Source organism: Scyliorhinus canicula, chromosome 20 (genome assembly GCF_902713615.1).
Source record: "Scyliorhinus canicula chromosome 20, sScyCan1.1, whole genome shotgun sequence".
NCBI classification, from domain to species: Eukaryota; Metazoa; Chordata; class Chondrichthyes; order Carcharhiniformes; family Scyliorhinidae; genus Scyliorhinus; species Scyliorhinus canicula.
The window spans coordinates 84,908,815-84,925,869 of NC_052165.1; the positions used below are offsets into that span (position 1 = coordinate 84,908,815).

The following is a 17,055-nucleotide window of genomic DNA, read 5'->3' on the forward strand; positions in this document are numbered from 1 at the left end:
AGCTGTGGGCTTATGTTGGGTGCTCTTTCCAAGGGCTGATGCAGACTCGATAGGCCGAATGGCCTCATTTTGCACTGTAAATTCTATGAAATCTACTCTAGCCCTTGCTTCTAGCCCTTGTCCCTTTCCCTCTCCCATCATCTATAGTTCCAGTCTGTTAAGGAACTGTTTAGCCTCTGAGTCTACCTCCGGGGGTTCGGAAGTGCACAGGCCCCAGTAAAAACGGCCTTGTTAACCTTATTCGGGGCTGCCACCATCCTACCATTCCTGTCCTTAACTTGCACTATTTCTTTCAAGGCAGCCTGTTTCCTTAGTTGATGCACCAGCACGCAGCTGGCTTTGTCTCCATGTTCGAGGAAGGCCCCTGTCCCTGATAGAACTGGTGGACTGCTGTCCTTGTGGAGAGCAGTCTACCTCCATTATGGAGTCGATCAGCTGCTGGCTGGCTCCCCTTTCTCTCTTGTCCCAAAGGGCCCCAGAGGCTATTATTTCCCCCTGATCACCGCTTTTGGTGCCTCCCCGAACAGGTGCCGGAATGTGGCGACTAGGAACTTTTCACAGTAACTTCATTTGAAGCCTACTTGTGACAATAAGCAATTTTAATTTCATTTCCCAGAACATGGATGGTGATACCTCCCCGTTCTGGTTGCAGGTTATGTAACCGTCCATGGCTTGGGATATTTTTAATAGAGTTCCCTGTTGGTGAGGGAGGCATTGAGTAGGGTCCTTCTCTAACTTTACTTCCATATAATGAGATGTGTGATCGGAGATTACAATCGTGGAGAACTCTCCCCTCACTACCCCTGGAATTATATCCTTTGATCCTTAACTGTTCTGTGCTTAGAAGGTTGGAGAAATCTAGTAGTTCTAGTTCTTGTATGTTACAAAACAGCAGCACGGTAGCACAAGTGGCTAGCACTGTGGCTTCACAGCACCAGGGTCCCAGGTTCGATTCCCCCCTTGGGCACTGTCTGTGCGGAGTCTGCACGTCCTCCCCGTGTGTGCGGGGTTTCCTCCGGGTGCTCTGGTTTCCTCCCACAGTCCAAAGATGTGCAGGTTAGGTGGATTGGCCGTGCTAAATTTCCCTCAGTATCCAAAAAGGTTAGAGGGGGTTACGGGGATTGGGTGGAAGTGAGGGTTTAAGTGAGTCGGTGTAGACTCGATGGGCCGAATGGCCTCCTTCTGCACTGTATATTCTATGTTAATCTAAGGTGTCCAATACTCGAGTCGGCTGTAAATTGGCTTGTGTGAACAGATATCTAATGCACAGTTGGAGAGTTTTGGTCTCAAATTGCATTTGTTTTGTTTCCTAGGATGGGGCCAGCAGTGTATCTTCAGGCAGCCTGGAACCAAACCTGTTCTGTGATGAAGAAATTCCAATCAAAGCAGAGGAAGTGGTATCGCACGTATGGCCAGCTACACCATCTTTCTGTGCAGAACATGCTTATTCTTCAGCATCAAAATCTTTCTCACAAGGTCAGTCTGACTATTTATTGTGCAGTGTCATCCTTTTTGATGTATTCCTCCTCTCTTGAGGTAGCTGCCTCAAGTGATATATTCAGCCATGATGAATGGCTACATATACATTTTATCAGCTACTTTCAAACTATTATCTGTAATTTCTGAACGTTCTTTGTCTGCCTTTAGATTTGATATTCCAGTTAAGTGTATTATTTGATCATTTGTATTAATGTATACAAACCTATTTCCAGATGAGAGAGATTGGAGCACAGGATATGCATTCATAGCACTGATTGGGATAAGATGCTGGTTGGTTCTCGGTTGATAAAACCAGCTACCTCCCTCACCTACGTTGCCACTTTCAGTGATATGTGGACCTGCATGCTCAGATCCTTGTACAGTAAATAGCAGAACCCTTAAGAGTATTGACAGGCAAATTACCACCTGTATTAGACCTTCCAAAATGCATTGCCTCACATTTTCCAGATTAAATTCCATCTGCCATCTCTCTGCCCAAGTCTCTAACCGATCTATATCCTGCTGTACCTGACAGTCCTCATGACAATCCACAATTCCACCAACGTTTGTGTCGTCCACAAACTTACTACTCAACGAACAAAGAAAAATTACAGCACCCTTCGAACCTTCGACCCTCCAAGCCTGCGTCGATCTAGATCCTGTATCTAATACTGTCGCTGATTTTGTAGACCTCAATGAGGTTCCCCCTCAACCTCCGTCTTTCTCATCTATCCCTAACCTCAACATCCGTATGTCCCTCTCCTCTGTGAATACCGATGCAAAGTACTCGTTAAGAATCTCACCCATCTTCTCTGACTCCACGCATAACTTTCCTCCTTTGTGAGCCAACCCTTTCTCTAGTTACCCTCTTGCTCCTTATATATGAATAAAAGGCTTTGGGATTTTCCTTAACCTGTTTGCTAAAGATATTTCATGACCCCTTTGAGCCCTCTTGATTCCTCGTTTCAGATTGGTCCTACATTCCCGATATTCTTCCAAAGCTTCGTCTGTCTTCAGTCGCCTAGACCTTATGTATGCTTCCTTTTTCCTCTTAGCTAGTCTCTCACTTTCACCTGTCATCCATGGTTCCCTAATCTTGCCATTTCTATCCCTCATTTTCACAGGGACATGTCTGTCCTGCACTCTAATCAACCTCTCTTTAAAAGCCTTCCACATATCAAATGTGGCTTTACCTTCAAACAGCTGCTCCCAATCCACATTCCCCAGCTCCTGCCGAATTTTGGTATAGTTGGCCTTCCCCCAATTTAGCACTCTTCCTTTAGGACCACTCTCATCTTTGTCCATGAGTATTCTAAAACTTACAGAATTGTGATCACTATTCCCAAAGTAATCCCCGACTGAAACTTCAACCACCTGTCCGGGATCATTCCCCAACACCAGGTCCAGTATAGCCCCTTCCCGAGTTGGACTATTTACATATTGCTCCAGAAAACCCTCCTGGATGCTCCTTACAAATTCTGCTCCATCTAGACCTCTGACACTAAGTGTATCCCAGTCAATGTTGGGAAAATTAAAATCTGCTATCACCACCACTCTGTTGCTCGTACATCTTTCCATAATCTGTTTACATATTTGTACCTCTATCTCGCGCTCGCTGTTGCGACGTCTGTAGTGCAGCCCCAACATTGTTACCGCACCCTTCCTATTTCTGAGCTCTGCCCATATCGCCTCACGGCTCGAGCCCTTCTCGTGCCCTCCTTCAGCACAGCTGTAATATCCTCTCTGACCAGTAATGCAACTCCTCCACCCCTTTTACCTCCCTCTTTATCCCGCTTGAAGCATCAATATCCTGGGATATTTAGTTGCCAATCATGCCCTTCTCTCAACCAAGTCTCAGTAATAGCAATAACATCATACTCCCAGGTACTAATCTCAGCCCTAAGTTCATCTGCCTTACCTACTACACTTCGTGCATTAAAACAAATGCACTTCAGACCACCAGTCCCTTTGCGTTCATCATCTGCTCCCTGCCTACTCTTCCCCTTAGTCACGCTGATTTCATGATCTAGTTCCTTACAGGCTTTAGTTACTCCCTCCTTACTGTCCACTAAACTCCTCATCATTTGGTTCGCATCCCCCTGCCACATTAGTTTAAACCCTCCCCAACAGCGTTAGCAAAAGCACCCTCAAGTACATTGGTTCCAGTCCGGCCCAGGTGTAGACCGTCCAATTTGTAGTAGTCCCACCGCCCCCAGAACCAGTTCCAATGTCCCAAAAATCTGAACCCCTCCCTCCTGCACCATCTCTCAAGCCACGCATTCATCCTGCCTATTCTTTCATTTCTACTCTGACTACCATGTGGCACTGGTAGCAATCCTGAGATTACTACCTCTGATGTCCGACTTTTTAACTTGGCTCCTAACTCCCTAAATTCTGCTTGAGGGACCTCATCCCGTTTTTTACCTATATCATTGGTTCCTATATGCACCACGACAACTGGCTGTTCACCCCCTTCAGAATGTTCTGCAGCCGATCTGAGACATCCCTGACCCGTGCACCTGGGAGGCAACATACCATTTGGGAGTCTCGTTTTCAACCACAGAACCGCCTATCTACTCCCCTTACAATTGAATCCCCATGACTATAGCCCTTCCACTCTTTTTCCCACCTTTCTGTGCAGCAGAGCCAGCCACAGTGCCATGAACATGGCTACTGCTGCCTTCTGATGAGCCATCTCCCCCAACAGTATCCAAAACGGTATGCTTGTTTTGGAGGGAGATGACCGCAGGAGCCACCTGCACTGCCTTCCTACTTTTTCTCTGCCTTTTGGTCACCCATTCCCTTTCTCCCTCAGCAATCCTAATCTGCGGTGTGACCAATTCGCTAAACGTGCGATCCACGACCTCCTCAGCATCACGGATGCTCCAAAGTGAGCCCATCCGCAGCTCCAGAGCCGTCATGCAGTCTAACAAGAGCTGCAGTTGTACACACTTCCCGCACGTGAAGGAGTCAGGGGCATCGGCCGCGTCCCTGAACTTCCACATTGAGCAAGAAGAACATAACAAGGGTCTGAGATCTCCTGTCATGTTTAATCTTAAACTTAACTTAGCCCAACTATAATATCAAATAATAAATAAATGAAAAAGGAAAAAACAAGAAAAATTGTTACCAATCGCACGATAAAAAGAAATAGAAATAGAAAAACCTTACCTTATCAACACACCGGTCTTTTTTTTTGGTTAGAGGAGGAGGGCGGGAGGAAGACACTACACGTGTAGTGTCTCGGGTTCAGCCGCTGCCCAAATATATCAGTTCACTCACCTTCCCAGAGCGCAATTCGCCCGCTCCCACTCAGCTCCTCCCTCTCACTGCTCCTGTAAGGTAAGTTTTTTAAATGGGAAACTTCCCTTCCCGACAGCCCCCTGGTTATTGCTCTCGCTGCTACCGCTGCTCACTCGCTACTCAGACCGGTGACATTTTCCTCCAAATTATTTGTATACAAACAACAACGGTCCCAGCACTGATCCCTGCGGAACACCCAACCTCTATTCAGAAAAGCACCCTTCCACTGCTAACCTTTTGTCTACTATGACCGAGCCAGTTCTGTATCCATTTTGCCAGCTCACCTCTGATCCCGTGTCTTAACTTTTTGTACCAGTCTGCCATGAGGGACTTTGTCAAAGGCCTTACTGAAGTCCATGTGGACAACATCCATTGTCCTTCCTTCATCAATCATCTTGGTCTCTTCCTCAAAAAATTTAGTGAGTGAGACCCGACCTCCCCTTCACAAAACCATGCTGCCTCTCGCTAATAAATCAATTTGTTTCCAAATGTGAGTAAATCCTGTCCTTAAGAATCCTCTCCTATTTCCCTTCCACTGACGTAAGGCTCACTGGCCTATAATTTCCTGGATTATTCATGTTACCATCCTTAAGCAAAGGAACAACATTGGCTATTCGCCAGTCTACTGGGACCTCACTTGTAGCCAGTGAAGCTACAAAGTTTCTGTCAAGGCCCCAGCAATTTTCTTCTTTGCCTCCCTCAATATTCTGCGATCGATCCCATCAGGCCCTGGGGACCTATCTACCTTGATGCTTTTTAAGACGCCCAACACCACCTACTTTTTGATATCAACATGACCCAGACTATCTACACACCTTTCCCTAGACTCAACATCCGCCATAAAGGGTTCAATTCCCGTACCACCTTACCCGAACAGGCGCCGGGATGTGGCGACTAGGGGCTTTTCACAGTAACTTCATACTTGTGACAATAAAAGGTTTTATATATACATCCTTTTCTTTGTTGAATACTGATGCAAAGTACTCATTTCGTACATTGCCCATTTCATAGATTATCATAGAATTTACAGGGCAGAAGGAGGCCATTCAGCCCATCGAGTCTGCACCGGCTCTTGGAAAGAGCACCCTACCCAAGGTCAACACCTCCACCCCATCCCCATAACCCAGTAACCCCACCCAACACTAAGGGCAATTTTGGACACTTAAGGGCAATTTATCATGGCCAATGCACCTAACCTGCACATCTTTGGACTGTGGGAGGAAACCGGAGCACCCGGAGGAAACCCACGCACACACGGGGAGGATGTGCAGACTCCGCACAGACAATGACCCAAGCCGGAATCGAGCCTGGGACCCTGGAGCTGTGAAGCAATTGTGCTATCCACAATGCTACCGTGCTGCCTCTGGCTCCACGTGTAATTTCCCTCCTGTGTCCTTGAGTGGATATAGGGGGATCTTACTGATATTTACAGGATACTGCGAGGCCTGGATAGAGTGGACGTGTAGATAGAGTGGGCGAACTCTTTCCTTGGCTACCCTTTTGCTCTTTCTGTATGTATAAAATGCCTTGGGTTTCTCCTTAATCCTGTTTGTCAATCACTTTTCATGACCTCTTTTAGCCCTCCTGACTCCTTGCTTTCGTCCCTTCCTACTTAGTCTCTTCTCAGCCTTCAAGACCTTACAAATGCTTTTTTTTTTTGACTAGGCTCATAAATCCCTTGTTACCCAAGGCTCCCAAAACGTGCCATATTTATCCTTCATCCTAACAGGACATGCCGGTCCTGAATACTAATCAACTGATGTTTGAAAGCATCCCACATGTCAGATGTTGATTTACCCTCAAACCGCCACCCCCAATCTAGATTCTTCAGTTCCTGCCTATAACACCATCAGACATAGGAGCAGAATTAGGCCACTCGGCCCATCGAGTCTGATCCGCCATTCAATCAAGGCTGATATTTTTCTCATCCCCATTTGCCCCATAACCCCTGATCCCCTTTTTAATCAAGAACTTATCTATCTGTCTTGAAGACACTGTGATTTGGCCTCCACAGCCTTCTGCAGCAAAGAGTTCCACAGATTCACCACCCTCTGGCTGAAGAAATTCCTCCTCATTTCTGTTTTAAAGGATCGTCCCTTTTGTCTGAGGTTGTGCCCCCAGGTTCTATTTCTCCTACTAGTGGACACATCCTCTCCACGTCCACTCTATTCAGGCCTTGCAATATCCTGTAAGTTTCAATAAGATAATCCTCATCCTTCTAAACTCTAACGAGTACAGAGTCCTCGACCACTCCTCATATGACGAGCTCTTCATTCCAGGGATCATTCTTGTGAACCTCCTCTGGACTCTTTCCAAGGCCAGCACATCCCCAAAACTGTACACGATACTCCAAATGGGGTCTGACCAAAGCCTAATATTAGACTTCCCCCGAATTAGCACTTTCACTCGAGGACTACTCTTGTCCTTATCCACAAGTATCTTAAATCGTATGGAATTACGGTCACAGTTCCCAAAATGTTCCCCAACTGAAACTTCAACCACCTAGTCGGGCTCATTCCCCAATGCCAGACCCAGTACGGCCTGTTCCCTAGTTGGACTATTTACATATTGTTTCAAGAAACTCCCCTGAATGCTCTTTACAAACTCTGCCCCATCCATGCCCCTAGCACTAAGTGAGTCCTGGTCAATATAAGGGAAGTTAAAATCACCCACCATAACAACCCTGTTGCTTTTACATCTTTCCAAAATCTGTCCACAAAAATGCTAAGCTATCTGTCGGGAGGCCTGTAGGCCCTCAACATTGTGACTGCACCCTTCCTATTCCTGAGCTCTACCCATATTGCCTTGATGCATGAGCCCTCTGAGGTGTTTTCCCGCAGTACAGCTGAGATATTCTCCTTAACCAGAAGTGCAACTTCCCCACCCCTTTTACATCCAGCTCTGTCCCGCCTGAGGCATCTAAATCCTGGAACGTTCAGCTGCCAATCCTGTCCCTCCCTCAACCTAGTCTCTGTAATAGCAACAACATCAAAGTTCCAAGTACTAATCCAAGCTCTTTAAATTCACCTACCTTACACTTACATGGTACACTTCTCGCTTTGAAACACATACACTTCAGACTACCAGTCCCGCTGTGTTCAGCTGGGTCACTGTCTGTGCGGTGGTCTGCACCTTCTCCCCGTGTCTGCGTGGGTTTCCTCCGTGTGCCCCGGTTTCCTCCCACAATGCAGGTTAGGTGGATTGGCCATGATAAATTGCCCTTAGTGACCAAAAAGGTTAGGAGGGGTTATTGGGTTACGGGGATAGGGTGGAAGTGAGGGCTTAAGTGGGTCGGTGCAGACTCGATGGCCTCCTTCTCCCTGCCTCCTCTTCCTCTCCGTCTTACTGGCCTTATTCTCTACTTCCCCCTCAGTTATTTCACCTGCTAACCTACTTCACTGGTTCCCACCTCCCTGCCATACTAGTTTAAATCCTCCCTAGTGACTCTCGCAAACTTCTCGTCCAGGATATTGGTGCCCCTCCAGTTTAGATGCAACCCGTCCTTCTTGTACAGGTCACACGTTCCCCGGAAGAGACCCCAATGATCTAGATAGCTGAAACCCTCCCTCCTACACCAGCTGTTTAGCCACATGTTTAGCTGCACTACCCTCCTATTTCTAACCTCACTGGCACGTGATACAGGGAGTAATCCTGAGATCACAACCCTAGAGGTCCTGTTTTGAATTTATTACCTAACTCCCTGAACTCCCCCTCCAAGACCTTGTCACTCTTCCTGCTAATTGGGCAGCACGGTAGTACAAGTGGATAGCACTGTGGCTTCACAGCACCACGATCCCAGGTTCGATTCCCCGCTGGGTCACTGTCTGTATGGAGTCTGCACGTTCTCCCCGTGTCTGCGTGGGTTTCCTCCGGGTGCTCCGGTTTCCTCCCACAGTGCAGGTTAGGTGGATTGGCCGTGATAAATTGCCCTTAGTGACCAAAAAGGTTAGGAGGGGTTATTGGGTTACGGGGATAGGGTGGAAGTGAGGGCTTAAGTGGGCTGGTGCAGACTCGATGGGCCGAATGGCCTCCTTCTGCACTGTATGTTCTATTTTCTAATGTCATTAGTACCAATATGTACCACAATCTCTGGCTGTTCACTTACTGCCTTTAGAATGTCCCGTGTTCGTTCAGAGATGTCCTTGACCCCGGCACCAGGGACCCAACATGCAATCCTCGAGTCTCTTTAACATCCACATGGGCGCCTCTCTGTGCCCCTGACTATAGAGTTCCCTTGAACTATCGCTCTTCTGCGCATTGATCCTACCTGCTTAACAACCGAGCCAACTGTGATCCCACTGTTCTGGCTGCTGCTGTTTTCCTTGATAGGCCAGTTCCCAACAGTATCCAAAACAGTATTCTTGTTAATGAGGGGGAACAGCCACGGGGGATTCCTGCCCCTTCTAGCGGTCACCCATCTATCTGCCTGCACCTTGGGTGTGACCACATCTCTGAAGCTTCTGCCTATAGTGCTTTCCGCCACCTGCGTGCTCCTAAGTGCATCCAACTGCTGCTCCAGCCGATCCATGCAGATGTAGTTGTGCAGAACGCTGGAACCATCACAGATTTAGAAGAAGAATTTAGAACAGTACAGCACAGAACAGGCCCTTCGGCCCTCGATGTTGTGCCGAGCAATGATCACCCTACTCAAAGTCACGTATTCACCCTATACCCGTAACCCAACAACCCCCCCCCCCCCCCCCCCCCCCTAACCTTACTTTTTAGGACACTACGGGCAATTTAGCACGGCCAATCCACCTAACCCGCACATCTTTGGACTGTGGGAGGAAACCGGAGCACCCGGAGGAAACCCACGCACACACGGGGAGGACGTGCAGACTCCGCACAGACTCCCACACCTCACAGGTAAAACACTTCACCCCGCTGACCGATATTTCTAGCACTAATTAATTAATTTTAAATAAATACTTATTAAATTAAGTTACAATTTCAAATATGGTCCCTAACACAAGATTTCTACTATACGTATTAAATGTTAAATACACTAAACTCCGTCCTCCAGTTTAGTCAGCCCTCTACTTAATAATTAATTCGTTTTTTATATTTTTATTTCAAAATCAGAGCAGATTTCCTACCAACCAATCAGGTCACAGCTTTACTGTGACGTCACTTTTCAGTTTTTTCCAGTTTCCCGGGGTTACTTTATATTCTGCGCCCTCCGGGCCTGCACCCTCCGAGCCTGCGCCCTCCGGGCCTGCACCCTCCGAGCCTGCGCCCTCTGAGCCTGCGCCCTCCGAGCCTGCGCCCTCCGGGTCTGCGCCCTCCGAGCCTGCGCCCTCCGAGCCTGCGCCCTCCGAGCCTGCGCCCTCCGAGCCTGCGCCCTCCGAGCCTGCGCCCTCCGAGCCTGCGCCCTCCGAGCCTGCGCCCTCCGAGCCTGCGCCCTCCGAGCCTGCGCCCTCCGAGCCTGCGCCCTCCGAGCCTGCGCCCTCCGGGTCTGCGCCCTCCGAGCCTGCGCCCTGCGAGCCTGCGCCCTCCGAGCCTGCGCCCTCCGGGCCTGCACGCTCCATTCCTGCGCCCTCCGAGCCTGCGCCCTCCGAGCCTGCACCCTGGGGACTAGGCCGTGAATCCCCGGGGTAAGTTACTTTATATTCTCACCCCTCTGAGGCTCTGCCCTCCAACACTGCTCCCTGGAGACTAGGCCACGAATCCTCGGGGTAAGTTACTTTATATACTCACCACTCCAATACTCCGCCCTCCGAAACTGCTCCCTGGAGACTAGACGGCGAATCCCTGAGGTAAGTTACTTTATATACTCAACGCTCGATACACCACCCTCCGAGATTGCTCCCTGGAGACGAGGCCACTAATCCCTGGGGTAATTACATTTTATTCTCACTGCTCACAATGCTCCAGCCTTCGAAACTGCTTCCTGGAGACTAGGCCTCGAATCCTCGGGGTAAGTTACTTTATGTACTCACCACTCCAATACTCTGCCCTCCAAAACTGCTCCCTGGAGACCAAGCCTCGAATCCCTGAGGTAAGTTACATTCTGTACTTACCACTCTGATGCTCTGCTGTCCAAGACTGTTGCCTGTGATTGTTGCAGATGGGGGCCATGGTGGACATTTTTGTTCGTCCAAAATGCTGTTTCATTTGATTCCACAGTGGGAGATGCCTACTACCGCTGGGCTTTTCGAATATCTGGAGGGGGGTGGGAGTGCAGTTATGGATGTCCCTGAACAGGAATTCTCCTCCATCCTCACTCACTCTGCTCCCAGTTCCCCACCCCGTGAGGTGGCTGCCCAGTGGTAGAACTGGAGGTTTGGGGGGTCCAGGCCTCTCATATTTCTCCTTTGGCAAGCCTTCTTCCTGCTCCTCTGGCTCATCTCTTTTGTTCACCCCCCCCCCCCCTCCCAAAAAAAACCCCCACCATGATTAGTTTATTTACTGTGTTGAAGAAGGCCTTGGGGATGCCGATCAGAATGGACTTGAACAGGAAGAGGAACCTGGGCAGCAGGTGCATCTTGGTCGTCTACACTCCCTGCAAGGGAGATCGATGATTGAGCCCCACCTCTGCAGGTCCGTTTATACTTCCTCCACCAGACTGATCAGGTTCCACTGGTGGGTCCATGTTCCGTCCTCGGCTATTTGGATCCACAGGTAGCGGATTTGGCCTGGGTCAGTTTGAACGGTGAATTCTCCAGCTCTGCTCCTCTCCTCTTTAGGTTCACAGGGAAGATTTAACTCTTACTCAGATTCCTTCTATGCTGGCCAAGGGGTTGGAGATGCCGAAGAGCAGGTCATCCACATTGAGTAAGACTCTATGCTCTCTGTCTCCCCTTTGGATACGTGTCCATCCTTTCGCCGCTTGATCGCCAGTGGTTCGATTGCCATGGCAGCAGGGACAGCAGGCATCTCTGCCTCGTGCTTCTGTCCAACTAGAAGTATTCATTGCTGGTGGTGTTTGTCCATACATTCGCCATGGGAAAGCTGTATAGTAGTTTCACCCAGAAGGTGAATCCTTGCGCAAACCCAAACTGTTCCAACACCTCTAGGAGGTACCTCCATTTGACCCTGTCGACGGGAGATTATCACTTTTGGTGATAATCTCCCACCAGAGGGAGTCATGATCAGGTTCAGTAGGCGCCTGATGTTTGCTGTTAGCTGCCTGCCCTTGACAAAGCCCGTCCGATCTTCCGCCACTACCTCTGGCACACAGCTCTCCAGCCACCTTGCCAGGGCCTTTGCCAGGATCTTGTTTTTAAATTTAAAGTATCCAGTTTTTTTTCCAATTAAGAGGCAATTTAGCGTGGCCAATCCACTTACCCTGCACACCTTCAGGTTGTGGGCGTGAAACTCACGCAGACACTGGGAGAATGTGCAAACTCCACACAGTCAGTGACCCAGGGCCGCAATCGAACCCAGCTTCTTGGCTTCAGGTCCGTGACTTCGCCAGGATCTTTGCGTCAGTGTTGAGGAGTGAGATGGGTCTATGTGATCAGCACTCTGTCGGGTCTTTGTCTTTTTGAGGGTCAGCGATATTAAGGCCTGAGGCAGCATTGGTGGCAGCGTTCCCCTTACTAGCGAGTCTGCAAACATTTCCCGCAAGTGCGTGGCCAGTGCTGGCCGGAATATTTTATTGAGGTCCACTGGGAAATCTGTCTGGCTCCGGCCCCTTCTCCGCCTAATGGAGTTCATGCTCTCCATAACCTCCCTCCGTTCTAATGGTGTATCTCCTATCTTTCTCCTTACCGTCGAAGAACTGCTTCATCTTCGAGTCTCCCTTAAGGGGCTCGGAGGGAGTTCTCAGAAGAAGGTTGCAAAGGCTTTGTTGATCTGTTTTGGTGCTGCGACTGGTTTGCCGCTCCTGTTCCTTACCTGGGCTATTTCTCTCGTGGCTGCCTGCTTTCTCAGCTGGTGGTTTCCCTTTGTCCAGGGACCTTCCAAGATGGCCGTCATTGCCCCATATTCACCATGTAGGTTCCCCCCTGCACTCCAGGGTTTCTCTTTGTTTGTTTGGGGGCCATTCAAGATGGCAACTCTTTGTGCTCCTGCCGTGGCCAGCATTCTACCCATCTCCCCCCCCTATCCTCCAGGCCTGTCTACCCCTCTTATTCCCCCCCCCCCCCCAGTCCCGTGCCACTGTGGGCCTCTTCCCCTCTCTTTCCTCCCTTTCTAAACCCCCCCCCCCCCCCCACACACACATCTAGAGTTTTCTCCGCTCCTGCTGCCAAGCACACACTCCCTTTAGGAAGCTGTGCCGCAGCCCCCCTTTGCCAATGCTTTCCTCTGCTCGCTTGCTGTGGGAACAATCTTCATCTTCCCCTACGCATTGTGTTCTTGCTCCGTTTCTGTCTTTACCACTCTCACCCCTTCCTTCATGGGACTCCTGACAGATTGAAAACGAGGCAGTGCTCTCCCACACAGTTGTCCCATTTTTAAAATAAGTTTGTGTTCACTGCAGCTGCTGCCTTCCCAGCACGTGCCTGCGGAAGAATCTGTCCACTTTGGCCGGTGTGGTGAATTAATATTCCTTTCCTGGAAGGTTACACAGAGCTTGGCCAGCATTCCAAATCCCACCTGGTGCTTGGCCAGGTTTGCCCCAATGTCTTAGTACACTGGAGCAAGTGTCCCTCCCACTTACAGGACCTTGTCCGCCCTGTCCAACTCAGGATCGTCTCCCTGTCCTGGTACCAGTGCAGTTTTACGATAATGGCCCGTGGCTGCTCTCGTGTTTAGGGCTGTGTGTATCTATGGGGGCTTGGGAATGTGCCTCGACGTCCCGGCCTGTTCAGCTGTGACTGGCAAGTCACTCCGCGTGTTCGCCATCCTCTCGCTCTTCCTTTCCAGACTCTTGCTGATCCTGCACTCGTTTCAGCCCTTAGATTTATTTTTGGGCATGTCTTGATAGCTGTGGTGATCTTGGAGGAGGATGGCGGAGCTTTTGCAGGTTTAGTGGCCTATTTCTGGACTAAAAGTGCCAAATTTCAAATTTCCAGTAGGCGAGCCATCTTTCATGCATCAGCACATCCCTGTCACCAGATCTGGAAACCACCGGTTTCCCATATTTGTGGAGTACAGTATTGTAAATGGTGTCTCAGCGTCTGACAGTACGTTGCAATTCTGCAATTCTAATCTCAGTCCAAAGATGTGCAGCTTAGATGTTTCAATCAAGTTACCTCTTACTCCTCTAAACTTCGGCGAAACAAGCCTCACCTTCTTTCCTCATGAGACCACTTGCCGAATCCAGGTATTAATTCAATAAACCTTCTCTGAAGTGCTTCCAGTACATTTGCATTCTGTTACATCACTGTCCCTGAAATGTTCTCCTGCTGTAACTTGATCCACTTGGCCCAGCTGATCCTTCAGAACCAAATCCAGTGATGGTTCCTTCCTCATTATACTGGAAGCAAACAGAAAAATCTTATGAACATACTTTAAAAAGTCTTCATCCTCTCTGTCCTTTACACTATTACTATCGCAGCGTCTTTTAGGACAGGAAGAAGTCTTACAACACCAGGTTAAAGTCCAACAGGTTTGTTTCAATCACTAGCTTTCAGAGCACTGCTCCTTCCTCAGGTGAATGAGGAAGGAGCTGCGCTCCGAAAGCGAGTGTTTGAAACAAACCTGTTGGACTTTAACCTGGTGTTGTAAGACTTCTTACTGTGTTCACCCCAGTCCAACGCCGGCATCTCCACATCATATATTAGGATAATTGAAGTCCCCTTTCCAACTATTATATTGGTTTTCTTAAGATATATATCTATAATATCTATATATAATAAATAAATATGTACGTCATTCATATATCTATATATATAAAATTTGTGTATTCTCCCAGGTACTGGAACTCCACGGAAACAACCACGTAAGACACCATTGGTGCCGCGTAGCTTGGAGCCCCCAGTCCTTGAGCTGTCACACAGCGCGAAGGTTCAGCTGGAGGAGCTGATGATGGTGGGAGACCTTCTGGAAGTATCCCTAGATGAGACTCAGCACATTTGGAGAATACTGCAGGCAACGCACCTTCCTGCTGAGGACAGATTTCTGCATATATTGGAGGTATCTGCTATAGCCCATTTCCTTTATCCTCTTGCACAGGGAGGTGGATATTCCTTTGTCTTGGCACTGTGCAAATAACCTTTCTCTGGCCAAGCCTCTGGGAAGGGGTAAAAACTGCACTATAAGCAAGAAGTGAAAGGAATTGGGCTTCTATTCTCCCAAACCAAAGAGCAGGCTTTTCAATAACCTGAGTAAAATTATAAGATTAGCAGAAGTTGTTCATTTTGGGAAGCTTCTTAATATCAGCTCAAAAAGGAGGAAGTTTTTCCACTCCCTGCATAAGAGATAAGAAATAAGTTATGAGGGAATGAAGAGCAAACAGAAGTATGAGTGAAGTGACAAATGAAAGTTTGTGGAGTGTTTGGATGTGGAAGCTTTGGAGAGAGTACAGAAAAGGTTTACCAGGATGTTGCCTGGTATGGAGGGTTTTAGCGATTAGGAGAGATTGAATAAACTGGGATTGTTCTCCTTAGAGAATTGGAGGCTGAGTGGGGTGAACAGTTGGAGGCTTTTTCCAAGGTGGAAATGACAATTATAAGGGGCACAAGTTCAAGGTGAGGGGAGAAAGGTTCAATGGAGATTTGCAGGGAAGGCTTTTTACACAGAGGGTGGTGGTGACCTGGAATGCACTGCCAAGTGGGGTGGTTGAGGCAGATACATTACTGACCTTTAAAACTTATCTAGACACATTAACCGACGGGGTATAGAAGGGTACAGGCAGTTTGTCAAAATAGGACACGTCATTGGCGCAGGCTTGGAGGACCAAAGGGCCTGTTCCTGTGCTGTATTGTCCTTTGTTCTTTGATAGATTAGAATGGAATTATAAGATTCCATAAGCAGTGCAGAAGGAGGACATTCAGCCCAGCTTGTCCATGCTAGCTCCAGTCGCACTCCCCAGATTTTCCCAAGCTCTGCAATTTATTTTTCCTCAGATAATTATCCAATTCTGTTTGCAAACCTCAGTTGAATCTGCGTCCACCACAGTCTTGGTTGTGCATTCCCGAACCTAACCACACACCATGTGAAAATCCATTTCGATTTTTGCCAGCTCTCTTGTCAATCCTTCCACCACTGGGAGCAGCTTCTCTCTATCTGTCCAGATCTCTTGTGATTTGCAATACTTCTATTAAATCTCTTCTCCCAGGAGAATAGCCCCAGTATCTCCAACAAATCAATGTAACTGAAGTTCCTCATCCTTGCGACTATTCAGGAGCAGCACAGTGGTTAGCACTGCTGTCTCACAGCGCCGAGGTCCCAGGTTCAATCCCGGCTCTGGGTCACTGTCCGTGTGGAGTTTGCACATTCTTCCCGTGTTTGCATGGGTTTCACCCCCACAACCCAAAGATGTTCCGGGTAGGTGGATTGGCCACGCTAACTTGCCTCTTAGTGTCCAAAGATTAGACAGGGTTACAAGTATAAGGTGGCCTGGGCCTGGTTGGAGTGCTCTTTCAGAGAGTCATTGCAGACTCGATGGGCCGAATGGCCTCCTGTGGTTCTATGAAGTTGTGGAAAAGAGCTGCCTTGTGACTCTGTGACCCTTTCCTTGTCCTGTGTTCTCCTGTTTCTGGTGTTATTGAAATAAATGTTATTCTAAGTTTCATGATTCTAGAATTTCATTGTTATTCTTCCTTTGATAACTTGCGCATTTTAGGATGATGGCCCAGAGGAGAAATCCATCAGAATTAAAGTTAAGGATCCTTCAGATAAAAAACGGAAGCGAAAACTGGAAAAAACAGAATTGTTCTTGGGGGAGAGCAAGAAGTTAAAGGAACTGAGAAAGTTTGACAAGCCCAAAAAGAAAAAGCTAAAACTGAACCCGGAGAAAATGAAAGAACAGAGCAAACTAGGGAAGAAACTGGGAAAAGAGGAGAAAGAGAAGAAGAAAAAAGACAGATCCAAAGAGAATGCTGAGAAAATGTTCGAAAAGAAGAAAGAAAAGAAAGTGATTTTACCAGCTCGGGAGGACTGGTCTGCAGCAGAGGACTCGGAGGATGAAAACGCTGTTTGTGCTGCGTTGAACTGTCAGCGGCCGTGTGGAGACGAGGTTGGTTTGGAGATATTATGTTGTATCATCAGCAACTCGTTGTGGTCAGAGCTAGGAGTTATTCATGTTGCACCTCAGTCTGTTCTTAGTTATTTGCACTAATACATTGGATACCCCATTTAAAATGTCTCCGTGCTCTCCATAATAGGTCATTTATCAAGCTCCTTCTCTAAAATATATATTATTGGCTCTTTCTAGTTGTGAGC

At 48.2% G+C, this 17,055-nt stretch overlaps 1 protein-coding gene across 1 annotated transcript in view; it reads left to right on the forward strand.

Annotated features, from left to right (window-relative positions):
- Nucleotides 1–17,055, forward strand: part of kdm5a (lysine (K)-specific demethylase 5A) — a 299,634-nt gene that overhangs the window by 266,723 nt on the left and 15,856 nt on the right. Inside the window, exons 26-28 of the mRNA XM_038780318.1 lie at nt 1,314–1,476; nt 14,585–14,805; nt 16,457–16,849. Coding sequence (XP_038636246.1) covers nt 1,314–1,476; nt 14,585–14,805; nt 16,457–16,849 — 777 coding nt within the window. The remainder of the gene's footprint in view (nt 1–1,313; nt 1,477–14,584; nt 14,806–16,456; nt 16,850–17,055) is intronic.